This window comes from Saccopteryx leptura, chromosome X (assembly GCF_036850995.1).
Source record: "Saccopteryx leptura isolate mSacLep1 chromosome X, mSacLep1_pri_phased_curated, whole genome shotgun sequence".
In the NCBI taxonomy this organism is placed as follows: Eukaryota; Metazoa; Chordata; class Mammalia; order Chiroptera; family Emballonuridae; genus Saccopteryx; species Saccopteryx leptura.
Window position 1 is genome coordinate 97,443,486 of NC_089516.1, and position 27,647 is coordinate 97,471,132.

Here is a 27,647-nt window from a genome sequence, read left to right on the forward strand (position 1 = left end):
CTTCATTGTGGCACTTGAATTGTTATTGATTGCTTTCTCATATGTGCCTTGACCAGGGGGCTCTTGCTGGACTTGTGACCCCTAGCTCAAGCCAGTGACCTTGGGCTCAAGCCAGTGACTATAGGGTCAAGTTTGTGATACCAGTTCAAGCCGGCTGAGCCCGCAGTCAAATTGGTGACCCTGGGGTTTCTAACCTGGGTCCTCTGCATCCCAGGTTGATGTTTTATCCACTGTGCCACCTCCTGGTCAGGCTTGAGTTTTGAAATTATATTTGATGGTTGAAAGAAATACTAACCTTCTCTGATGTGGTTTTAAATGTATATAGATGGAATATTTAAGAGAATTATATACAAATGGGGAAGGGTTATGGGACATACAGAGGGAGAGTTTTCTACTTCACTCAAAATGGTAAAATGACATCAGTAGAGTATAATGTTGTATATATAGAATACCTAGAGCAACTACCAAGAAAGCTATATGGTGAGATATGCACAAAATCACTATAGATAAGCCAAAATGAAATCTGAAAATGTTCAAGTAATCAATAGGAAGGCAGGAAACAAGAAACTGACAAATGAAAAACATAACAAAAAAAAATCAAAAATAAAATGGCAGACTTAAGCCCAAATGCAGCAATAATTATAGTATCAATAAATGTAAATGGCCTAAATACACAAATTAAAAAAATTGGAGAGCATATTAAAAAAAAACAAAACACAAGCCACCTATATGCTGTCTATAAGAAACCTGATTCAAAAATAATGATAGAGGCAGGTTGAGTGTTAAAACTTGTTAAAATATACTATGCCTCAGTGGCAGGAATGAGGAGTACTCCTGCAAATGCTTTTTTGGAGCTTACTTTCTTGTAGAGAGATTGGTGGTCCCAGTCTGAGGTGCACTCCCGCCATTAACGAGAGACCTGTGGCAGTTCCAGACTGAATAGCAAAGGTGGTAGCAGAGCCAGAAGCAAAAGGGGCAGAGGCTGTGACCTAGTGTGATGGGGCAATGCCTGCTACAGCATTAGTGCCCAGCCCCAAAGCCTCCATAATCACTGTAGGCTGTGTAAAAGCACTATTGCCAAAGTTTAATTTTGTTGCATTTATTCTAAGTAAAAAGAAAGGAAAAATATCAATATAATAGTACTCTGACACATTAAATGGCAGCTAGGTTACATAGCTCCTGTCAATTAGTTTTTAAAAATACTAACAGTTTATGTCTATCACCACTTATCTCACTATACCCTCCTCCACCTCCCCCAACCCCCCTTCCCCATGACAATCACCACACTGTTGTCAGGACAGAAACTTGACTTGGGGTGATGACCACACAATACAACGTACAAATGAAATGTTGTGAAATTGTGCACCTGAAACCTGTATACATTTATTAATCAGTGTCATCCCAGTAAATTCAATAAAAGAAATATTAACAGTTTTCAAAGTTTTGTTCTATATATTATTTCACGTCAATACAGAACAAAAGATAACGAGATGTCACAATTACAAGTTATTAGATAACTAAAAGAATAGGGGAGAATTCCCAAAAAAAATGCTCCGGCTTTCATGAGGCTATCTGGTGCTACAGAAAGAAATGGCTGGGTCCAACTAGATTTGCATTGACAGGCATTAAAAGAGTGCTCCCTTTAAAATTCTGAGATGCAGGAGGGAAGAATGTATATTCAAGGTCATTATAATGATCAATAGATAAAGACCTCTCTAGAGAGAGACACTTAATAAGCAAGCAGCCTAATTCCAAGATGATAAATGGCCAAAACTCAGTGAGTACTTTTCCTATGGCTCACATAAAATGAAGGGAGATCACAAATCAGTATTCAATGTGCCTTGTGCCTCAAATCTGAGATGGCTTCAATTTATAAGACTATACGGGGGTCCTTGGGTCATGACAGTTTTGACATACAATGTTTCGAATTTATGACATTCACTCCCATAAAAACTTTAAAAAATGGAGACGTGAGTGTTTCAGCTTACACCGTTAGTGTCATACTTACAGACTACGTGGGCAAACTATATAGTCTGGTTGCATGCAGTGGAAGAATATGAAGTATTCTTTTCCTGTGGCTTAGTTGTGCTTTTATGTTCTAGATTATGGTTTTACAACTGTGTTAGGATAGGTAAGTGACTTAGGTTAGGGTATGTTTCAATTTTCACCAAAATTCAAGTTAAATCACTGTTGTACGATAGGAACTGTGTTGTATGTAACCCGAGGACCCCTTGTATTGGAAATGAGTGTCACACTTCCAAAGAGTTGACTTAGAAATACTAGACCATGTCTTTACCCTTTCCATACTCTAAATTGAAAGTTTGTCTTTGAGAGATGATTAGTTCTGTAGGCACCAAAAAAATCAGTGTTTTAGTTGTACTCTAAGGAAAATCTAGTTCTTACTGGGACAGGTGTTGAACTGGTGTTCCAAAGCTGAATCCTGTAGTCTGTGTAGCTGAAACTCTGTACTGAATGAGAACAGGCCATTAGAAGATGTATTGTACTTGTAACTGATTGGGATGAAATCCCAGAATGAAATGCTCCTATAACAGGTGTAGAGAGTGTATACCCGTAGCTGAAATGGTGGTTGTTCCCTTTACAAAGCCAAAAGTGAACCCACTTGTAGGGATACTAGTTCCTCCCAAATTAAGCCTGTTTATGACTCCAAACCTTAAATGTGGGTAAAAGAGGGAATGAAAGAAAAAAATACTTTAGGTATCTCAATGAGACCTCCAAGATGGTGGATCAAGCCATGCTGGAATCACTCTCTCTTCCTCCAAACTCCTAGAAATATCAGTTTAAACACACTTAAGAAAAACACAAAGCAGAGTTGTAGTTGTTGTTTGTTTGTTTGTTTTTTTGAGAAAGAAGATAATTTTTCAGGTGCCAGAAAGAGAGGGAATTTATACTGATCAGCAGAAGTTGAAACTATTTCATCCAAGGGGTGACTTAAATGAGATATATATCTTAATAGATCAAAATCTGCTGGGTTGTGGGTATGAGTTGAGTCCACCGGGTAAGGCCACAAGTTCCTCAATCAGTAGAAATGCTTAAGTCTGGGAAACGTCTACAGAAGAATGGAAAAAACAATGGAAACATGCAGGAACCCTGAACTTGTACAGAAAATATGCATAAATGGCTAAAAGTCAATTTACCTTTGTGGAGTAGGAACTTCAGGCTAAGATGCTAACATAAAAACTGATTTGGAGCTCGTGAAACCTTCAGGACCCAAGCAGTTTGCCTGCTTCTTAGATTACACATGGTCGAAGAAGATGAACGCATAAACAAGAATTACAAAACATCTAAGTAAGTAGTTTAAAAACCTCCAAAACATGAGAGAAATCTTATCTATGGGGTTAGAGATAATAGAACAATATTAATGGCACATTAAAATTTGTTTAATACATTCAAAGAGCTCAAAAAAGAAAAAAAACCATAAAGCAAACAAGTGAATGTGAAAAACAACCAAGAAGAAATCCAAGAAATGGATATCAGTATTAGAAATAAAAAGGCTCAAGAGATAAATTTAAATAGTAGACTAGACACACTTGAAGAGAAAAAAAAATCAGTAAAAGAGAATAGAAGAAATCTGCCAGAACACGAGACAGATAAAGTGATGGGAAAGAAGAGAGAAATTAAGATAAGAAGAAGAAAAAAAAAGTTTCAATATTTATCTAGAATGAATGTCAGAAGGAAAAACTAGAATGGTAGAAACAATATTCAAAGAGTTACTGAAAGAGGTTGATAGAACTGAAGAAAAATGAGTCCTTATACAGTATTTAAAAAGCCAACAGTGCAGAAAGGCAACTCCTCCCCTCTACCATATACACACTCATATCTTTTGTACACAATATACTGAAACCGTAGAATGTTAAGTATAGGGGAAAAATCTGAATGTTACCAGAGAGAAAAAAACATATTTATCTAATAAGGAGTAATAACCAGAATTATAGCAGGCTCTTCCTTGAGCAATAATAAATGTTAAAAGATGATGGAATAATACCTTTAAAATGTTAAGGGTAAATCACTGTGTATTTATGATTCTATCCTAATCAAGATTTATTCAATGGGATGTAACTAAAGATCATTTTTTTTACACAATAGTTCTGAAAGGCAATTCTAAGAAATCAGTTTCAAAAATATGTCTTCAATTTAAGAGCCCCATTACTTTCATGCACCAGTAAGAAAAGAAAAAAAAAGCCCAACCTGTCACAATTCCTTCCTATCATCTAAATTTTTTATACTTTTCAAAAGAGCTCTTTTCAGTGTATATTTTAATCAAACATGCATACATTAAGAAAAAATATTCCAAATCCAATTTTCAGGTCAAATTCCTTGACATTTTCTGTGCCACCAGGAGCATTGTTGATGCAGTATTTCTTTAAAGAAGTCATAAAGGAACTAAAAGCCGTTTTCACTATCTTTCAAGCCAGCTTTGCAAATGTGTAGACTAGCCTCCTTTTGTCTCCCTCTTCAGCATAATCAATAATTAAATCTGATTCACTATCTCCTCCATTCTCTCCCCTCAATCATTGGTTTCTATGAGTTAAAAGGACCCCTTCTTGTTTCAGAGATTTTCACTCAAGCCACCTACTACACAAATTTTAATTCTAGACATTGTGATAGTGATATTACATGTTCAGGAACAACAATGATGTGACAATTGTCACCTGGCCAAAAGGGATTGGAAGACCCCATCAACAATTATGACTCATTTCAATTTTAGAGATGTTAAAATACAAAAACTGTACCTCTCAAAAATTGAAATACAGTATAGTGGAGTCAGTGTCGTGAGTATAAGTGAACACCTTCCTAAGGGTAACTCGGAAGGACAATATTTATCTGAATGTGTTAGTTATGACATGCTTATTGTTAAGTCATATACAGATCTTAAAACTTTGAACATGTAAGCTCCAAATGGTTATTTCAAGAGTTATAACTCAGTCCTTGAAAGCACAGAAAGGGAGACATTCTGAGCAGAATAAGAGTACTTGCTATATTTAGTCTTACATTCCCAAGGGAACCACTCTCCTGAGATTGCTGTTATAAATGATAACAATAGTAATATTTGTACATAAGTTATGTAATATATAGTTATATACAGTATTATATTTTTATTATATATTTATATAATATTATACATGTTGGCAGAAAAGCTCATTGTTGTTGGAGAACCATGGATGGATACTCTAATAGAAATGAACATTTTCAGATTTAGGAATTGTCAATGTCATATTGTAGGCCAAAGGAAAATATTCTGGGAGCCATCAAAAGGTGGAATTTTTTTTTCCTGTGCCTTTGCATGCATGGACTTTCTACTTTTTTGGAAATAACTTAAGAAATTCCTTAAGTATAGCATGAACCTTTAAATTTTTTCTGCCTTAGAAATGTGAGAAAATCACTTTTGGAAAAAAACCGCACTTTTTTTTTTTATAAATTTTTATTAATGTTAATGGGATGACATTAATAATTCAGGGTACATATATTCAAAGAAAACATGTCTAGGTTATCTTGTCATTAAATTATGTTGCATACCCCTCGCCCAGAGTCAGATTGTCCTCCGTCACCCTCTATCTAGTTTTCTCTGTGCCCCTCCCCCTCCCCCTAACTCTCTCCCTCCCTCCCTCCTGCGTCCTCCCTCCCCCCACCCCTGGTAACCACCACACTCTTGTCCATGTCTCTTAGTCTCGTTTTTATGTTCCACCAATGTATGGAATCATGTAGTTCTTGTTTTTTTCTGATTTACTTATTTCACTCCGTATAATGTTATCAAGATCCCACCATTTTGCTGTAAATGATCTGATGTCATCATTTCTTATGGCTGAGTAGTATTCCATAGTGTATATGTGCCACATCTTCTTTATCCAGTCTTCTATTGAAGGGCTTTTTGGTTGTTTCCATGTCTTGGCCACTGTGAACAGTGCTGCAATGAACATGGGGCTACATGTGTCTTTACGTATCAATGATTCTGAGGTTTTGGGGTATATACCCAGTAGAGGGATTGCTGGGTCATAAGGTAGTTCTATTTGCAGTTTTTTGAGGAACCACCATACTTTCCTCCATAGTAGTTGTACTACTTTACATTCCCACCAACAGTGTATGAGGGTTCCTTTTTCTCCACAGCCTCTCCAACATTTTTATTACCCGTCTTGTTGATAATAGCTAATCTAACAGGTGTGAGGTGGTATCTCATTGTAGTTTTGATTTGCATTTCTCTAATAACTAATGAAGCTGAGCATCTTTTCATATATCTGTTGGCCATTTGTATTTCTTCCTGGGAGAAGTGTCTGTTCATGTCCTCTTCCCATTTTTTTATTGGATTGTTTGTTTTTTTGTTGTTGAGTTTTATGAGTTCTTTGTAAATTTTGGATATTAGGCCCTTATCTGAGCTGTTGTTTGAAAATATCAGTTCCCATTTAGTTGGCTGTCTGAAAAACCGCACTTTTATCACTAACAATTTGAAAATAAAGATCCTCTCCCTTCCACCTCATTTATATCTTAAATCTTTCATATCCTTATGCTTTTTTTTTTTTTTCTGAAGCTGGAAACGGGAAGGCAGTCAGACAGACTCCCGCATGCGCCCGACCGGGATCCACCCAGCACGCCCACCAGTGGGCAATGCTCTGCCCATCCGAGGCGTCGCTCTGTCGCAACCAGAGCCACTCTAACGCCTGAGGCAGAGGCCATGGGGCCATCCCCAGCGCCTGGGCCATCTTTTGCTCCAATGGAGCTTCGGCTGCGGGAGGAGAAGAGAGAGACAGAGAGGAAGGAGAGGGGGAGGGGTGGAGAAGCAGATGGGCGCTTCTCCTGTGTTCCCTGGCCGGGAATCGAACCTGGGACTCCTGCACGCCAGGCTGACGCTCTACCACTGAGCCAGCCGGCCAGGGCCCTTATGCTTTTTAAAAGTCTATTTTGCTTAGCAATTTCTGACAGAGAAGTTTAATATTACCAGGCATCAGCACTTTCTCTTTACAATCTTATTGTTTTTGGATTTATATACTTCAAGACTATGTTGTTAGGGGTATAAATTCACGGTTGACAGTCTCTTAGCAGATTTCCTACCTTTTATTAGTATAAATTGTCTGTTTATTACTAAATTGCCTTAAATTATATTTTGTTTGACATTGATGTTGTTTTAGAATTTTTCTTTTGGTTGGTATCTGCCTTGTGTATTGTTTTCCATCCTTTGTTTTCAATCTCATTGTGTTATTTTATGTATTATTTTTTAAATAGCAAAGCTGAACATTTTTAAATTCAATCATCAAGATTCTTTTAATGAGTTTAATTTTTTCACTTTTTTTTTTACAGGGACAGAGAGAGAGAGTCAAAGAGAGGGATAGCTAGGGACAGACAGACAGGAGCGGAGAGAGATGAGAAGCATCAGTCATCAGTTTTTCGTGGCGACACCTTAGTTGTTCATTGATTGTTTTCTCATATGTGCCTTGACCGTGGGCCTTCAGCAGGCCGAGTAACCCCTTGCTCGAGCCAGTGACCTTGAGTCCAAGCTGGTGAGCTTTTTGCTTAAGCCAGATGAGCCTGTGTTCAAGCTGGAGACCTTGGGGTCTCGGACCTGGGTCCTTCCGCATCCCAGTCTGACGCTCTATACACTGCGCCACTGCCTGGTCAGGCAATTTCTTCACATTTATAGTGATTACTGATACAATAGGATTCTTTCATTTTATTATGTCATTTTAATTTTTCATGTTGTATATCTCTTTTATCTTTTCTAGCATATTTGGATTAATGTAATTTACTTTAGTTTTCCCATCCTTTAAAACTCCATATTCTAATTATATTAATTTGTATGACTTTCTCTTAAATTCTCTGTTTTAACATAGGGACAAATCCATATTTTTCTAACAAAGCCTGATTTAATCAGTTTTCCTCATCCTTTTTAACCTCAACACAATTTAATCTTATGCAGAATAGCACTGCTTTACTAAAAATGAAAACCAAATCTATACACCCTATGTGTGGCTATGGGTAGGAATATTCGCCTGTTATTGTTGAGTTCCCCCAGCCAACCTCTATTTCTCTTCAAAGTGATCTTTCCTTATCCACTCTGCTTGACTAGAAGAGCTTAAAGTTGACAAAACTACAGCTTTTTATGTTGGCCTCAATTTACAGTTCTATTTTGGATGCCTTCATGTAAGCACACATGTTCAAAGAAAGCAATACTACATGGTAAAGGGCTTTTGCAGAAAACCCACCACACCCAAAGAAATCATCAGAGCTCACTGAAAGGCTCTTGGAAATGGGAAGATAGGTGTACCCTGCCTGGCAGTCCAATCTAAATAGGGCTTACAGAATTAAACAACTGGATAGAAAGTAAACAATTTAATGAGTGCTACTGCCATTAATGTTGCTTCATCATTTTCCTTTTGGTGATTAGACTGTGATAGTAACTTAAATACATTGGAGCTTCAGTTTCCTTACCTCTAAGATTCTTGCAGTTCAGTTGAGTAAGTAAAATATATTTTAAATATTTTATTTATTCATTTGAGAGGAGAGAGAGAGAGAGAGAGAGAGAGAGAGAGAGAAGAGGGAGAAGAGTGGGAAGCATCAACTCCCATATGTACCTTGAGGGGGCAAGCTTGGGGTTTCCAACAAGGACCTCAGCATTCCAGGTGGTTGCTTTATTCACTGCACCACCACAGGTCAGGCCTAAAATATTTTAAATAAGTTTACATAAGGTCCTCGATATAGTATATATATTACTTTGTCTAATTTTATTTAATGTAAGGCACTATATGAGATCTTTCCAAAATATAAAGTCAGTGTTCTCCTTGCTATCAGTGGAAGATCAACAAATTAAGGATCCTTAAGGAGCACTCTCTTACTTGGCCCAGAGAGTGAACATAAAATGTATTCAAAATTATAATTTAAAAAAGCCTACTACATATTTATGTCATTTATCAGCATGCAAATAAATGATCTTATCTCTTTACTACATATTGTCATTTATTAACCTGAGTAGTGTTCTGGGTAGTAGGAAATTTGACTTAAAATGGTAAGTCATTTCAAGACACACCACTTTACCACTTAAATTCTTTTTATTTGGAAGGGGGAGAAGGGGAGATAGTGAGGCAGACTCCTGCATGTGCCTCCATCAGGATCCACTGAGCAGCCCTGTCTTAGACTGATGCTCGAATACTGAGCTATTTTTAGTGCCTGAGGCTAATTTGCTCTAATGGAGCTATCCTCAGCACCCGGGGCCACACTCAAACCAGTCGAACCACTTGCTGCAGGATGGGTAGAGGGAAGCAAGGGGAGGGGGGAGAAGCATACGGTCATTTCTCTTATGTGCCCGACCAGAACCTGAGACATTCATATGCCAGGTCTATGCTCTATCCATTGAGCCACATGCTAGGGCTACCACTTAAATTCTTGAATCCCTTACATAATATAAAGGGGGAAAAGATAAAAGATAAAACTTACTGAATCTGAAACCCCTTATTCACCCTCAAATCCAAAAAGGTTTTTGGACGCTGCTGGTGGCTCAGTGAATAGAGTGTTGGCCCAGTATATGACGTCCCTGGTTCCATCCTGATCAGGGACCACAGGAGAAGTGTCCATCTGCTTCTCTCCCTGCCCTTCTTTCCCTCTTCTTCTCCCACAGCCAGTGGTTCAATTGGTTCAAGCGTGGCCCTGGGCACTGAGATAGCTTCGTTGGAGCACATCAGCTCCAGGCACTAAGCTTCAAACTCAAGCATCAGTCCCAGATGGGGGTCGCTGGGTGGATCCCAGTCAGGGTGCAAGCAGGAATCTGCTTCATTATCTCTTCTCACCTAAAAAAACAAACAAACAAAAACAAAACAAAACAAAAAAACAACAACTCCATTCTATATTTAAAGAAACTGAGGTTCTGAGATACTAAATAACATTCCCAAGGTCCAGCAACTAGTTAAGTGAAGGAACTAGAAACAATACTTCCATTTTAATATTTGCTTAAGTAACACATTATTAGGAAAATGAATCTGCATCTTAAAAAGCAGAAAAAAGGTAAGTTTAAGCCAGTATACCTATTCTAAGGCATTTCAACATAAATGTTTAGAAGTTTCTGTCTCACAAGTATAAGTGATTTGGGGGTGACCACTCATGATAATATACTCCATTACTTTGAGAAATGACTGTCAAGAGGTGATTAACATAGAATCTCAGCTATATAATTTATTAACATTTTTCTTACCTTTTTGGAAGCATATAGACTATTCTTCCTTAGAGGCAACAGTCTCCCTAAACTGCCCAGTTACTTGACAACCATCAAGTTCCATGAATTTACTTCATTTCCTTAGGAACATTATGACTAACTGATCTGGCCTGAAAATTCATGCAACGTGATTAGTCATGTTATAAAATCATTCTGATAAATAACTTCTGAGAACACATATGGCTCTTTAATATATCATTAATTATCCAACTAAAGAAAGAGGCAGAAAGGCTAAGGAAAGGTACAAATTCATTGAACAAACCCCTTGTTCCATGAAGAAAGCCTTCCAGAAATGTCATTAAAGAATAAAATAGAAAAGCATTAGCCTTGAAGTACAATAGTTCTTTATTTGCACTGACAGTTATGAATGCCAGCTTTGGAAATTAAAACTGAATTACTAATGTTTTATTCTAAATGTTTGAGCCCCAGAGACATATTGACAGAAAGAGGTGAAATTAGCACAGCCATTTTTAAGGAAATTGGAAGGGATCAAACTTCTAATGTGCATTTTATTTTATGCCGAAATAAAATACAGGGCTACTGAAAATGGCATGTTAGTTTGAGTTCATATCAAACATCTTAAGCAGTGAAATTCACTGATTACTTTTCACTTTAAGTGCCGTTCTCCCCCCTTCATACTATAACATGTCGAAGCCATAAGGTCAGAAACTTATTTTAAGGGGAAAAAATCCCAAATTAAAACCAACTTTCTAAACATTAGAAGTATGATATTGCAAAACACTGTAAATTGCCATAAAACAGTTCTCATTTTCAGTGAAGGGCTTTAGAGTTACAAAAATTGGAAAAGGAAAGACTAGGGGTGGGACCAAAGGGAAGGGTGGGTAGAAGGATGCAAGAGAGGGAGAATCTCACAGATACACAGAACAAACTGTTGGTTACTAAATGGGAGAGGGTTGGAGGCCCTGGCCAGTTGGCTCAGTGGTAGAGCATCAGCCCAGTATGTGGATGTCCTGGGTTCGATTTCCATTCAGGGCACACAGGAGAAGCAACTATCTGCTTTACCACCCCTTCCACTTCTCTCTGTCTGTCGGTCTCTCTCTCTCTTCTCTCTCTTCCTCTGCTGCAGCCATGGCTCAATTGGTTTGAGCGCATCAGCCCAGGCGCTGAGGATGGCTCCCTGGAGCCTCTGCTTCAGGTAATAAAAATAGCTCAGTTGCAAGCATAACCCCAGGCAGGCAGAGCATCAGCCCCAGATGGAGGTTTTTGCGTGGGCCCCGGGCAGGGCAAATGTGAGAGCCTGTCTCTCTATCTCCCCTCCTTTCACTTGGAAAAGAAGAACAAACAAAAAAACAAACAAACAAATGGGAGAGTGGTTGGGAGACTGGGTGAAAAAGTTGAAAAGATGAAGCAGTACAAATTGGCAGTTACAAAATAGTCACGAGGATGTAAAAATACAACATAGGGAATATAAACAATAATATTATAATAACTGTGAAAGGTGAAGGGGGGTATCAGGCTTATTGGGAGATCATTTTGTAAGTTATATAAATGTCTATGCTACTATGCTGTACACCTGAATCTAATATAATATTGAATGTCAACTGTAATTGAAAATAAAATAATTTTAAAATCTAAATAAAAAATAACAGAAAATAACAAGTGTTAGCAAGAATATGGAGAAATGAGAATCCTCATACATTTCTCATAAAAATGTAAAATGAAATAAAAAAGAGGGCGAACCTTGGAGGAACTGAGAAGTACCCAAGAAAGGATGGTGTGTGTGCCAGAGAGAGGGAGATTCATGACAGTGTGGGTGTGGAGTGCAGAGAGATGCAAAGAGAAGGCATGATGGTGTGGAAAGGCGGCAGAAGCACCCAAGAGAGCAGAAAGGTGGAGAAAAGGGTTATGTGCAGTGGTGGGATTCAGCTGGTTCGCACTGTTCAGCAGAACCAATACCTATTTTTTTTTGTTAAGTTCAGCCAACTGGTTGTTAAATTGTCACTTGTCATCAGGGTTCTCTCTAAAGTAGGCAGCTGGGCAGCCGCCCAATGTGAAAATCACAAATTGACATTCCTCACTCTTTTTTAACGTTCATCTGCACAACAGTGTATTCTAAGCGCCTGTAGTAATAATGTCCATTCCGTCCATAGAGGGAAAATATTGCAAGTGAGGATACCAATCAAGAAACAATATAGAAATATCTTAAATAACAGTTTTATTGTTTTTGGTCAGGTATTATTTAATATTTTTTCATTAATGTTTTAAAACTCTTTCTTATAACATAATCTAGTTTTGTGTACCTCTTTTATTGTTCTTATTTACGTACTAAATGTATTAAATAATAAACTATCATTTGTTCTATTGGGTTTTTTAATACTTAAAACAGTCATTAGGGCAAAAAACTGGTTGTTAAATTATTTTAATCCCACCACTGGTTATGTGGAGGGGGAAGGAGAAAAAGAAGAGAGGAAAACACTAGAGAGAATTAGTTAAAAAAAAAAAAAAGGAAGAATAGCATTCAAATGCAAAAGTAACCTCGAAGGAAAACTTATCCTTAGAAGAACTTTCTCCAAAATGTTAGAGAAGTAGAACAAACAAAAATCTGTAGAATTCGGCCCTAGCCGGTTGGCTCAGCGGTAGAGCGTTGGCCTGGCGTGCGGGGGACCCGGGTTCGATTCCCGGCCAGGGCACATAGGAGAAGCGCCTATTTGCTTCTCCACCCCACCCCCCTCCTTCCTCTCTGTCTCTCTCTTCCCCTCCCGCAGCCAAGGCTCCATTGGAGCAAAGATGGCCCGGGCGCTGGGGATGGCTCCTTGGCCTCTACCCCAGGCGCTAGAGTGGCTCTGGTCTCGGCAGAGCGACGCCCTGGAGGGGCAGAGCATCGCCCCCTGGTGGGCAGAGCGGCGGCTCCTTGGCCTCTACCCCAGGCGCTAGAGTGGCTCTGGTCTCGGCAGAGCGACGCCCTGGAGGGGCAGAGCATCGCCCCCTGGTGGGCAGAGCGGCCCCCCTGGTGGGCGTGCCGGGTGGATCCCGGTCGGGCGTATGCGGGAGTGTGTCTGACTGTCTCTCCCCGTTTCCAGCTTAAAAAAAAAAAGAAAAAAATCTGTAGAATTCTGAAACATAGTATTCATAAAAGTTTTATACAAGCATATATGGCATGCAAGACATTGCTCGGGGGAACAATTTTTAGGATATGACACCAAAAGTAAAGCAATAAAATAAAAAATAAACCAGTAGGATTATACCAAACTAAAAACACTTCTGCATATCAAAGGAAACCATCAACAAAATAAAAAGGCAACATAGAAAATGGGAAAAATATTTGCAAACCAAATATCTGATAATGTGTTAATATCCAAAATATATAAGAAACTCAGTAGCAATAATAATAATAATAATATCAATAATAATAAAATTTAAAAATGGACAAAGGACCTGAATAGAAACTTCCAAAGACAATATACAGAAGGCCAACAGGTACATGAAAAAGTTCTCAACATCACTAATCATCAGGAAAATGCAAATCATAACCACAGTGAGATTTCACCTCAGGCCTGTTGAAATTGCTATTATCCAAAAGACAAGAAATAGCAAATATTGCCAACAATGTGGAGAAAACGAAGCTCTTGTGCATTGTTTGGTATCAACGCAAATCAGTAGAGTACTACAAAAATGAAAAAAATCCATATAATCCAGCAATCCTACTTCTGGATATTTATCTGAGAGATATGATATCACTATCCCAAAATCTGTATCCCATAGTCATGGCAGCATTACTCACTGCCGAGACATGAAACAACCGAAATGTCTATCCGCAGAGGACAGGAGATACACACACAAACACTGAACTCTTATTTAGTCATGAAAATGAAGGAAATCCTGATATTTGCAATAACATGAATGTCTATATTATTAAAAAGAGGGATGGTTTAAATGTTATGAAAGAAAATAAGATAATGTGTGGGCTTTGAAAAGGGAGATGTGCTAACATAAACTGATTATAGTTTATATTCTCCCAGTCAAATTAATTGTCATCTTTATTAAAAAAAATATGGATATAAGTTATTTATTTTTCATTTTAAAATCATTTTTATTTTTCAATTACAGTTGACACACATTATTCTATTAGTTTCAGATGTACACCCCAGTGATTAGACATTACATAACTTAGTGATTATTTCAATAAATCTCACATCCATTTGGCACCACACATAGTTATTAGAATATTCTTGACTATATTTCCTAGGTTTACTTTACATCCCCATAACTATTCCATAACTATTCTGTAATAACCAATCTGTACTTCTTAGTCCCTTTACCTATTTCACCCATCCCCTCCAAACCCCGCCTATCTGGCAACTATCAAAACGTTCTCTGTATCTATGAGTCTGTTTCTGTTCTGCTTCCTTGTTTATTCTATTTTTTTATTCAGTTATTGCTAGATATATATTTATTGTCATTTTATTGTTCATTTTTTATCTTTTTTCTTTTATTTTTCACAGAGAGAGTCAAAGAGAGGGATAGACAGGAAGGAAGAGATGAGAAGTGAAAAGCATCAATTTTTCATTGCGGCCTCTTAGTTGTTCATTGATTGCCTTGACCGGGCGGCTACGGCAGACCAAGTAACCCCTTGCTCAAGCCAGCGACCTTAGGCTCAAGCTGGTGAAATTTGTTCAAACCAGATGAACCTATGCTCAAGCTGGCAACCTTGGGGTTTTGAACCTGAGTACTCCATGTCCCAGTCCGATGCTCTATCCACTGCGCCACCACCTGGTCTGTCTCTTTTTTTCTTTTTCTTAAAGAAGATCTTTTAACATTTCTTGTAATATTGGTTTAGTGATGATGAACTCCTCTAGCTTTTCCTTGTCTGGGAAGCTCTGTATCTGTCCTTTGATTCTAAATGATAGCTTTGCTGGGCAGAATAATCGTGCTTTTACATTCTTTGTTTTCATTGCTTTGAATATTTCTTGTCTATACCTCCAGCTGATAGTCATATGGGAGCTCCCTTGTAGGTAACAAACTGCTTTTCTCTTGCTACTTTTAAGATTCTCTTTTTTATCTTCAAACTTTGGTATTTTAATTATAGTATATCTTGTGTGGGCCTCTTTGGGTTCATCTTGTTTGGGACTCTCTGTATACTTCCTGGGCTTATATGTCTATTTCCTTCACCAAGTTAGGGAAGTTTTCTGTCATTATTTTTTTCAAATAGGTTTTCAATTTCTTGCCTTCTCTCATCACCTTCTGACACTCCCATGATGTGAATGTTGGTACACTTGAAGTTGTCCCAGAGGTTCCTTATACCATCTTCATCCTCACTTTATATATATATATATATATATATATATATATATATATATATATATATATATATATATACATACACACACACACACACACACACACACATTTTTTTGCTTCCTTTTATTCTAAATCACTAATTTGATTCTTGGCTTCCTCTACTGTACTGTTGATTCCCTGTAAATTACTCTTCATTTGAACTAGTATATCCTTCATTTCTTTCTTTTTTTTTTGTTTGTTTGTTTTTGTTTTTGTTTTTGTTTTTTACAGAGACAGAGAGAGAGTCAGAGAAAGGGATAGATAGGGACAGACAGGAAGGGAGAGAGATGAAAAGCATCAATTCTTCATTGCAGCTCCTTAGTTGTTCATTGATTGCATTCTCATATGTGCGTTGACTGCGGGGCTGGAGCCTTGGGCTTCAAGTCAGCGACCTTTAAGCTCAAGCCAGTGATCCTACGCTCAAGCCAGCTATCCTGCACTCAAGCTGGTGAGCCTGCAGTCAAGCCATCTGAGCCCACGCTCAAGCTGTGACCTCGGGCTTTCAAATCTGGGGCCTCTGTGTCCCAGTCCAACATTCTATCCACTGCACCACTGCCTGGTCAGGCAGTGTATCCTTCATTTATAACTGTTTCTTTTTTATGCTGTTGAGGTTCTCACTAAGTTCACTGAACATACTCATAATAGGTGTTTTGAACTCTGCAACTAGTAGATTGCTTATCTCCATTTTGTTATTTTTCTGGAGTTTTGTTTCATTCTTTCATTTGGGACATGTTTCTTTGTCTCTTCATTTTGGCAGCCATCCTGTGTTGCCAATACATTGTGAAACCAATACATTGTGTTTCCATGTATTAGGTAGAGCTACTATAGTCTCCCAAGCTTGGTAAAGTGACCTAATGTAGTAGGTGATATGTAGGGTCCAGTGGCAAGCCTCCCTGATCACCCAATTTGGGCATTTGAGGTGCACCCCCACCCCTGCCACGTGGGCTGTGTACACCCTTCTGGTATACTTGAGCTTGACTAATGTTGGCATATCAATGAAAGGGATTTATTCCCAGGCTAATCAGTTGGAAGGACTGTCTTTGGCCACCAACTTCTGACCACCATAGAGGATCAGCTGTGCAGGCACCCACCCTACAAAGCAGGACACTTCAGTCAGGCTCTGGTGCCCACTAAGTCCATCCCTCAAGTGTGTCCCTTGTAGAGCTGGTTGGGCGGTAATGTTTTGACAGGTTTGAAGATGTCCAATGGGTACACTGGCTCTGGGGCCTCCTGGGAGGTGCAAGCCAAGATCAGCCATCCCCCGTGCTCTACCCAGGTCTACCTGGCATGAGTTACAAAGAGATCTGCAGACAGCTACTAGTTGTGCTCGGCTTCGAGGTACCCAGGTGAAGCCAAGCTGAGAACCAAGGCTGGCTGCCACCAGTGCCGGGCCTGAGGCCACTTAGCGAGAAGTATGGGGCATATTGAGGCCAGATGCTACTTATTTGAGAGATTTTTGGGAAATCTCAAGCATTAGTATGGAAAAGCCACTGGAAACAGCTAGGGTGGCTTGAAAATTGGGTGGGGTGGGGCCTCAGGGAATCATCGGAGCAGGGCAAACAGTGTAAGCCAGGTTGATGGAGACTCAGAAGTTGTGCCTGGCTGCCAGCTCTGTGAGAGGAAGGTTAATCAAAGGAAAATGAATGGCCTCTGTCAGCACTTCTGTCTGGCAGAAAGCTGTCCTCCCAGAGCTTGTGATGATGCCAGCCAATTCAGTTCCTCCCAGTACGTCTCTGGTACCTTTCAAGCTGCTGCTCCAGTGTTGCAACTCAGAGGGAGTGAGTCCAAATAAATCCATGAGTGGGCCCTTTAAGAGGAGCTGCTTGACGCTCCAGAAGCCTCTATCTCCCTCAGCCTTATTCCCACTGATTTTTACAGCCAGAAGTTATGGAGACGTCTCTTTCTGGTACTGAAACCCTGGGACAAGGGGCCTGGTATTGAGTTAGGATGCTCATCCCTCAGGGGAGACCTCTGTAGCCAGGATATACCTCCCGATTTTTATCCACCACACATGATGTGGGACCAGCCCATTCAGTTCTCCACCCCTCCTACCAGTCTAGATATGGCTTCTTCTTTAATTCTAAGTCGTAGGACTTTTAAATTGCCAGATTTCAGGTGGTTCTGAATTATAGGTTTCCTGTAATTTAGTTGTAATTTTGATGTCGTTGTGAGAGGAGACGAATGCAAAAAAAAATAATAATAATAATTACAAATGAATACCCACTCATATAATCTTTGGAAAAAGTATTCATAAAGAAAGCTAATCAGCTTGTTATTGTGGCACTTAAATCTGCTTGAATCTCCTATGAGTCATATTTTTTAAAGGAAATCATTTTGAAAATGTTTATACCTATTAGTTAAAAAATACATTCAACCTAATCTCGTGTTTATAATGAATATTGTGGTTGATCACTGCTGCTCCAGCACATAGAAACCTACACAGGCAAATTCACATGTTCAACGGGGGCAAAATCTCATAGTTCATGTCCATATCCTTAGCCTTTCTGTTAGGACTTCCCTGCTTTTAATTTTTTTTTAGAGAGAAAGAGAGGAAAAGAGAGAGAAAGAGAGAGAGAACATTAACTCCCTGTTCCACTGAATGCTTCTCATATGTGTCCTGACAAGAGCTCAAGCCCACAACCCCAGTGCTCCAAGGACCATGCTCTACACCATCAGCTAGGGCTAGGATTACTCTTGAGTTTCATGGAAAGTAAAAGTTATATAAATTATTTTAAATAGCCAAGACTTTACAGTGTTAATGATAGCTTAGAATAACTGTAAGTAAATCCGTTGTTCATTTAATTAGGCTGAATAACCCTGGCCAGTTGGCTCAGTGGTAGAGCGTTGACCCAGCATGTGGAAGTCCTGAGTTCGATTCCCAGTCAGGGAACACAGGAGAAGTAACCATCTGCTTCTCCCCTACTCCCTCCCTTTGTCTCTTTCTCTCTTCTCCTGCAGCCATGGCTCAATTGATTCAAGCATATTGGCCCCAGGTGCTGAGAATGGTTCCCTCAACTCTCTGCCTTAGGCACTAAAAATAGCTTGGCTACGAGCATGGCCTAAGATGGGCAGAGCATCAGCCCCAGATGGGGGTTGCAAGGTGGATCCTGGCTGGAGCACATGTGGGAGTCTGTCTTTGTATCTCCTATACTCTTACTTTAAAAAAATTAGACTAAATAAAGTATGGTCACCTAACTCTATGAAATGTTAGGCTGCTATTAATAATAAAAAATATTGAGCCTGACCTGTGGTGGCACACAGTGGATAAAGTATCAATCTGGAAGACTGAGGTCACCGGTTCAAAACCCTGGGCTTGCCTGGTCAAGGCACATATGGGGGTTGATGCTTCCCTGCTCCTCCCTCACCTTCTCTCTCTTTTCTCTCCCCTCTCAAAAATGAATAAATAAAATCTTTAAAAATAATAATAAATATGGAGACTATGAACATAGAAAAATTCTCAGAACAGTATCAACTAAAAGAAACAAATAATTGTATAAACAAAAATAAAGATGATGTAGAAATGTGGGTACGGATAATAAAACTGGAGGGGAATAGAAATATCACTTATATTTTGGTGGCCGAATTGAGGGAAAATTTTGACCTTTAATTTCTTTAATGCTGGTTTAATAAATAATTTAACTAGTGTTTTAAAACAGTTTATCTATACATTATAAAACAATTAGCTGTACTATATCCTTTCTTCATAGCTATAACCCACAGACACTTTTAGGCATACTCTTTAATCTTTTAGATCTCTTAAGTTTCATTACTCTAAAACTAACCTAGCAGTCAAAAGCCAGAAAATCTTTAGCCTCTGCTTCTGGGATAGGCAAGACAGGGAAGCCCAATTCCTGTTTTAATTTCTGCCCCTAGATCTGACTTCCCATTAAAGCAAAATGGACAAGAATATTAGACTCAACCAGGTGAGTTCTGTCTTAGTGAACCTCTTTAATCTTTGTGTTCCTCAAGCCCTAAATGTCAGTATATATGAAATTCTCCAAGGAAGTCAAATGCTTGAAGATTTATCTCAGATCCAGGACCTATCCCAGGGAACCTATGGCTCATGAGCCAGCTGTGGCTCTTTTGATGGCTGCATCTGGCTCACAGACAAATCTTTAATAAAAAATAATAACGTTAAAAATATAAAACATTCTCATGTATTACAATCCATTCATTTCCTACCGCTCATGTTCATGGTTGTGGGTGGCCGGAGCCAATCACAGCTGTCCTCCGGGACAACACCAAATTTTTATTGGATAATGCGTAACGTACACAGGTCATTGTATGGCTCTCATGGAATTACATTTTAAAATATGTGGTGTTCATGGCTCTCTCAGTCAAAAAGGTTCCCGACCCCTGACCTATCCCCTACCTTCCTACCTCCTCAACCCTGAAGAATACAGTGCTTAGCATTAGATTCCACCTTGCCAGGGGCAGGACAGACCTTGAAGAGGTGATTATATCCCTAAAGATAAAAAAGCATTTATTTCCCAAGAGGAAAACTACTATTTATTGAATATTTGTGCATCTGGTACTGTACCAAGTCCTTTCTGTCTGCTAAATGAATCACCACAGACCCACAGAACCAGTTCCTGGAGTGAGCCAAGAAAATCTACATTTTTAATAAATGTCCTAAGTGATTGCTTAAATACACAAGTTTGAAAACCAAAGGTTTTTCACACTGTGAACGACAATTTATTAGTGGGCTGTGATCTACATTTTTAAAATATATTAATGGAAAATGTGTAGTAAACATTTCTTTTCTGCAAAACAGTTATCAGTTATATCTGTATTATGTACTGGATCACAATATAAAATTTATTTCTTAATTGTGAGTCACAGTCAAAAGGTCTGAAAAGCATGAATTAGGCATTAAGGACTTAAAATAATGTAAAACGAGGCAGAAAAGAAACAACAAAGCAAGCAAGAAGGAGACAGCATTATATATATATATATATATATATATATATATATATATATATATATATATAAAACTTAAGCTTCATAAATATCCAGTGGAACAAAACTGAAGACACTTAAACTCTGATCATATATAGAAATAAGTGGCGAGAAACAAACACACAAAAAGAAGGAATAAGGGTATTATGGTACAAGTATTTGGTCAAAAAGCCAATAACTTTTAACTTTAACAAATAAATACTCTACCTCCCTTGCTTGTTTGTTTGTTTGTTTAACATGGAAACAAGTATAGACAAATTACTCAAGCTTCACTATCTCCTTTACCAGATGGGATGAAAGTTAGAAAAATATGATAGCAGAAAGAAGGAAAGTTGTTTACTTAATTCATTATCGAATTCCAAACCCTGGATAACGAAAAGAAACGATCTGTTAAAACCATTCTCTCTCTTTCCTTGCTTACAGTACTCAAAATAATGAATGCAGGGTCCCACCAACGAACACAGCTAATCAGTTCTGGATACTCCAAAAATTTACTGAGCCATCTCCCTCCCCTCCCCGCCCCCTTTAAAACACCAAACCACAGTATCAAGGGGAACCTGGGGTCACAACTGCATCTCTAACTGAAGTAAAGACACTCAGACTGCCAACCACTGGCAAACTGGCGGCGCACCTGCGTTTCTCCATCCTAGGTCGGGAAGAGCGGGGCATAGGGCCCCACGACGTGTCCGGGAACGGGAGTCACGGGAGTTCTAGCTGGTGCCTAGCTGAACCTACGTGGTGACCGTAGGGGGATGCTGCGACTCCGAACCCAGAATACCGGCACTTGCCCACAACAGAGGGAAAAAGTGCGATCCCACTCTACACACAGGAACGCTGAGATCCGCGGGCACCACAACTCCTGGTTTCCTACCTGCCGGGCCAGGTAGGGGCGTGGGAAGTGCGTGTCGAGCGGCAACAAAACCTCTTAACCCCGGGATCACCGAGCCTACCGTTCGGCTCCCGCTGCTCCGGAGTTGTCCGATCTGGAATTCAAGTCCGGGAAAAGCGAGCCTGCGGATAACCGGACGGACGAAAACCCCACAAATTTACGAGATGGCTAGCGCAGTGGTCGATCACTGAGGTCCCCAAAGTAATTGGGTAGCAGCCAAAAAGGCCGGTTGGGACCCACCGGGGCCGAAAAGAACCGTCCTCCAAAGTGGACAGGTGTCCGCTGCAGTGCCGCTGTCCAAGACAGAGGTGACTGGTTCACCTCGCTAAGTGGAGGGGGCAGCCTTTGACCTTACCTTGGCACGCGCTCCCATTGGCTGCTTCGGGGATCGTACAAGGGACACTCCTCCCTGATTGGCTACGAAAGTTAAGCGGGAATCCGGAGGTGGCGAGTGGGCGGGCAGAAACAAAGTTGTTGCCCAGGCAATAGAGAGACGCAGCGGGCGTCTGTTATTCGAGCCTAGCCAGCGACCCGAAAACTGACTGAGGTGAGGAACCGATCCCTTTCGTGAGGGACAGATGGGGTCTTCGGATACCCTGGCTATCAGAGAAAGTGGGGAGAACTCTAGATACTCACAACGCTGAGGGGGAAAAAAAACCCAAACCACGCCACAAGCCGCAGATAGAACAGACCCTAAAGTCCCCTACCTGAGACACTCAGAGCGAGAAGCTCTAATTCAGTCTGTTAGGATGTGAGTTAGAGAGGGGGTAGTTTTACCAAATAGGGGATGGATACTGATCAAATGTCAGAAAGGAAAATGAACAAATGCAGGTTTCCCAACGCCTTTCACTCCACTCTCACACGCTCACCGCCGCCACACGAGTTTGAGAGTGAAAATTACGTTTCCTTTTTGGTAGATCTAGGTGCTCCAAGTGGGCGCAGCCCTGAGGCGGATTAACGTCGGTTGAGGCCCCGGATGCAGAATAAAATATTGGGCCCCTTCCGTTAGAAAAGAAGTGTCAAGTTAGGGCTTTGCGGGGCCCTTCAGAAGTACAGGCCCAGGGCGCGCGCCTCGTGCCTCCGCGGTTAAATCCGCCCCTGGCAGCAGCCACTGGATGTAATTTTACACGTATAAGCATGATTTATCCTGGACCAGGACGCTTTGGTTGGGATATATTTTTTAGGGGGTATAACGCTGTTCAGACTGTAAAAATTGGTCTGTGCCACTTGCTACTTGGACAATGCCCCGTGTGCGAGAACGCCGCGGCCTGAGGGTTCCAACCGACGACCGTTGGATCCCCTGAGGAGTGAGAAGTAGTCCCCACTTCGGGTACTGGAGCACAGCCTATAAAGACAACTTGTACCCACCAAATTCGCTACTCATCAAGGGCTAATTGGGAAAGTATGTCCCCATTATCAGGTGACAAACTATATCAAAAAATAAAATTTAAGTGAGGTGAGGGAAGCAAATTTAACCAGAGAAGTAAGATTCGTTTGTCCTACAAGTTTCCTGTTGTGAAAAGGATTCAGAACAGAGACTATTTCCTAAAGAAATGAAGAAAACAGGCCTCTTGACTTGGGGGGTAATGTTCAAAGTACTGAAGGAAAATTTTCTGTCTCAACTCCCTTTTAGATAGAGGTAGAGTATGAGAATATGAGAATGAGACAGAGAAGCAGGAAAAATTATTCACAACTATGTTAAATTTGGCTAAAATAAAGAATAAATAGGCAGAGGAAATATTAAATAAAAAAATGCTCATTTCTTAACCTTTATGTTTATGAAAAATTCCAGGTACTTTCATTTTATTTATTTATTTAATTAATATTGGGGTGACACTGGTTAACAAAATTATACAGGTTTCAGGCATACAAAAAATCATCTTCCATTAATTATATTTTCAGTTTGTAACAAAATTCTGTTAAGTCCCTATAATTCTTCATGACTTGGTACATTGAATTTCAGTGAAAATTAGAGTCAAAAAAAAAACAAAAAAAAAAAACAGAAATCGTTCTTGGTTTTTTAAAAATAAAGTCAAAATAAATTATTTTTAATGGGCATATAATTTTTGATGTGTATAGTTATCAAAAAAATGTAAAAAGGGAAACAATTTACCAGTATATTATAATTTAATTCAGATATAGGAAAAGATGATGTTTACTTCTGAATTTTAATATAAGTAATGCTAAATGAGGCATTATGTAAAAAAATCTTGCAAAAGAAATGTCACATTTATTTAAGAGAGTAAGTAGATTTTGACTACTTTGAAATCACTAGCTATAAATAGTACTTTATAAAGGGGTATGAGTTTACCTCTTAAACAAGTTCTCAAAGGATACTACTTGGTGATTATTATTTGGATTTCATTTACTACATATAGTTCAATTAATAAAATACCACTTCTTTATGAGTAGTCTAAAAATCACATTTTTCATTAATTTAACATATACTTCTATCCAACTAGTTTACATCAAAGAGCCATCCCTATTGACACTGTGAATGGAGGCAAATAAAATAGGATGTATGATTCCAGCCCTCACAACCAGGTTATTTATATTGCTTCAGCACCATGGGTCTGGAGTTACCCTGGTTGAGCTTGTTTAATCCCTAACTGGCTCCAATATTTTGATAATGAGACTGTTTTGAAGTGTCCATCTCTTTAGCTCATTGCGGCTAGTTCCAAGAGCGGTCCTCCAGTCACACCTCTATCTATGAAGGCCATAAGGGCTCAGATTGATGTAGAAAACGCAAAGGCTCTGTCTGGAATATGCTGCCATTGGAATTGGCTTAGCAAAGGAGAGAGAGAGAAAAATAAAACAAGGTCCTAGGTTTATTTTCTAAGTAATCAAATCTCAAATATATAAATAAATAAAAAGGTTTAGCAATATATTTTGTTTTTAATGAAACTCCTACTTAAATTTTTCTTAGTTTATGCTTATTCTTGGTTTATTTAAGTGGCGATGCCAGATTCAAGTGTAAGTATTGTGGCTCTAGAATATTTTTTTTATCTCTTCACTATACTAACTGATTAGTCTAGGCCAGGGGTCCCCAAACTTTTTACACAAGGGGCCAGTTCACTGTCCCTCAGACCGTTGGAGGGCCAGACTATAAAAAACAAAACAAAACAACTATGAACAAATCCCTATGCACACTGCACATATCTTATTTTAAAGTAAAAAAAACAAAACGGGAACAAATACAATATTTAAAATAAAGAACAAGTAAATTTAAATCAACAAACTGACCAGTATTTCAATGGGAACTATGCTCCTCTCACTTGACCACCAATGAAAGAAGTGCCCCTTCCGGAAGTGCGGCGGGGCCGGATAAATGGCCTCAGGGGGCCGCATGCAGCCCGCGGGCGTAGTTTGGGGACCCCTGGTCTAGGCAAAAAGAAGACTACATTCTAAGGTACAAGGGCAGAAGAGTATAAGATATATTTAAAAAGCAGTTTAGCTTTTTTAACAGAATGCAGATTATATGTAGGAGAATGATAGGAGGGAAGGGCAGAAAGTTAGGTTTGGGTTTTTTCCTGAAATACATTGATTTCTAGGCTGAAGATGAACTCATGTCTTTGAAATTTACAAATAATATATAGCCCTACAAATAAACAATACTGCACAGTTCATAAAAAGGCCTCTCACTTTAGTTTGTTCAGTGTTATCTGTTTGCGTCATATGAATTTTAATATATTTTATTGAATTTTAGTAAACTGTAATTTGTAAGACTTCTGAAAAAGCTAATCAAATCTTCATTTTCATTAAATTTAGAATATTTTTTTCAAAAATTTACATTATTCTTTTTGTCTTGATACTTTGAACAATTTAATTAGTTATTCCAAAGTATTGGTGATTCTTCTGTTTCTCAAAATATAGTATCAACAAACTTGTCATGATTTATTAGTTTGTATTTACAAATTATTATTACAGTTGATTTAATGTAATTAAATTTGTTAAAGTATAAATTATATTATGATAATCTTTACTCCAATTTAGCTTAGTATGAATTTATGTTATTTTATGTCAGCATGGCTTCGAGTTTAAGAAAACCCATTCATAATATGCTTCAGATATATAGAGTGTTACTATAAACTATTGTGAATGATTTAACACATACACTCAAATATACATGTCCCAAGGAGTAGCATTTTCTTCAGAACAGTCACTTTGGAAGGCTATCTATCCACTTATTCTAAGGTTCTTATTATTGCTCAAATTACTTTGGAAACTATTCTTTTAGAATTTCCTTGAAGCCTGTAGCACATTCTTTTGAATATCCTCATAGTAACAAATTTTCTTTTTGAAAGTGGATGTGGTATCTAGATATACCTAGAAATTAGTAGGAGACAAATCTGATGTGCTATCAAAATAAACGGTACCGTAATGATGTCTATTTTCTCGGTGATATATACGAAAGCAATTCCAAAATATTTTGAGCATTGATGGCATAATTTACATCAGTGTATAACCTTCCAAAGTGACTACTTTGAAATATAACATTCATATGAATTTAATCATGCTTCATTCAGTATTCATCAACTGCTGACTACATGTCAGCTCCAGTTATAGAAGACATTTAGCCTACAGGTATAGCTTTCCACTGCCCACGCTGCCTTGTCTCTCACCAAGTGAGAACCAGGCCAGAGCTCCTTCCTAGCATGGGGATTTAAAATTAATCTGCTTTCCTTAAATCCAGTATCCAGTGTACTCACTGAAGCGCAGGCTTTCTTTATAACTTGTACTGTGGCTACCCAGGTGACATGACAAAACCTCTGATGCAGTGCCTGGTTCATTTTCTCTTTCCGAGCTGTGACTGTGAGCCCTGCCCTGTTCTAAACTTTCATTTTTCTACTAACTCACTCACAATTCTCAAGAACTAGACCATGCCTCCTATACCCTTACCTATGGGCCAGGATCCTAGTTCACCCTAAGTGGGCCTCTCTGTAACCTCAACTATTCAACCTTCCTGCCCTGCAACACTGCTCACATCCCAGAACTCCTCCTGGCCATGGCCCTGCCTAGCACACGAGGATGCATGAATAGCAGTTCTGACTGCTAGGTCAGATATTATATTTGGGACTTCAGAATACCTTTCTTGCAGGTTAGCTATTCTGGTTTCAGTTTGTTCCCCTCTCACCAGCCTACCATTGAGCTTTCAGAAGCCGCATCATCAAGTATCTGAGGGTGCTGGCACTACGTGCCAGATAATAGTGATATTTTTACATAGCTTTTCATAATTTAGCAAACTCTTTCACACACATTGTATAAAATGGCAGCACAACAATTTTATAAGGTAGGTGATGCTGAAATGATGAAATAATTGCTGCTATATTTGTTTTTTAAAAGTCTCTCTGTACAATCTCAACTCAAAATACTAATTATATCGTTGCATCTGATATTTGGATCCATTTTCCCCTTTCATTGTGAAAGGTAGAAAATCTTTCAAACATTTTGATTTTAATGTCAAGTAAATATTTAATGGACACATAATCAACTAGGACTTTAAAAATATAAACAGGAGTGTCTGTTTAGTTTTTGTCAATTATTCATTTCCATAGCAGACTATCAGACCATTCTATGAGAGAAGATTGTTTTATCACATCTCATTTCACCTTTTCCAATTTCATGAGTTTCCACTGTAATGAACTTCATTATTAACTTATTCAACATAGTTATTAGAAGTGATAGTCATGCCCAGAAAAATTAAAAATTTTAAGAACCAATAATAACTAACATGTTGAGTGCTTAGTATGTGTCAGGCGCTGTTCCAAGCTCTTTTACATATATTAAGCTACTTAGTCCTTGTAACAACCCTCTGAGCTTGCACTGTTATTACTCCCACTTTATAGATAAGGAAAATGAGGTGTTGAGAGTTGAAATAATGTGCCCAAAGTCACAAAGCTAGGATGTAATTGACAGATAACAAATCTAGGCCGTGTTATCTGGGAGTCCTTACTCTTACCCACTATTATATAATGCTTCTATGCTGGATGTATGGAGCATTTTAACATTTGTTTCATATCCTTAACATCTCCTATAATCATGAAAATCAGTTTTCCATTTAAGGAAGAAAATAAAAATAATGGTAAAGAAATAATAATAACACAGAAGGTTTGTAAAATACTATCTGCATGCAGATTGATTTTTGACAGGTGATTATACCAGTCCACATTTCAGAATTCCTTTTGTATTCTTGTTCTAGGCACAATTCAAAGATTTTAGTGAGCCATTTAATAAGAACACTAAAGTTATGTTTCCTGCGAATTAATTTTATAAAATACTGTTTAAAAATAT

At 38.7% G+C, this 27,647-nt stretch overlaps 2 protein-coding genes across 2 annotated transcripts in view; one reads left to right on the forward strand and one right to left on the reverse strand.

Moving 5' to 3' along the window:
* NUP62CL (nucleoporin 62 C-terminal like) overlaps positions 1-26,521 on the reverse strand; it is a 77,673-nt gene extending 51,152 nt beyond the window's left edge. Inside the window, exons 1-2 of the mRNA XM_066357855.1 lie at positions 26,499-26,521; positions 21,339-21,478 (exon numbers count right to left, since the gene is read on the reverse strand). Of these exons, the coding sequence (XP_066213952.1) occupies positions 21,339-21,478; positions 26,499-26,521 (163 nt within the window). The remainder of the gene's footprint in view (positions 1-21,338; positions 21,479-26,498) is intronic.
* The window catches only part of DNAAF6 (dynein axonemal assembly factor 6), a 71,999-nt gene continuing 66,222 nt past the window's right edge, over positions 21,871-27,647 (forward strand). The window contains exon 1 of the mRNA XM_066356108.1: positions 21,871-21,903. The gene's annotated coding sequence lies outside the window, so the exon portion shown is untranslated. The remainder of the gene's footprint in view (positions 21,904-27,647) is intronic.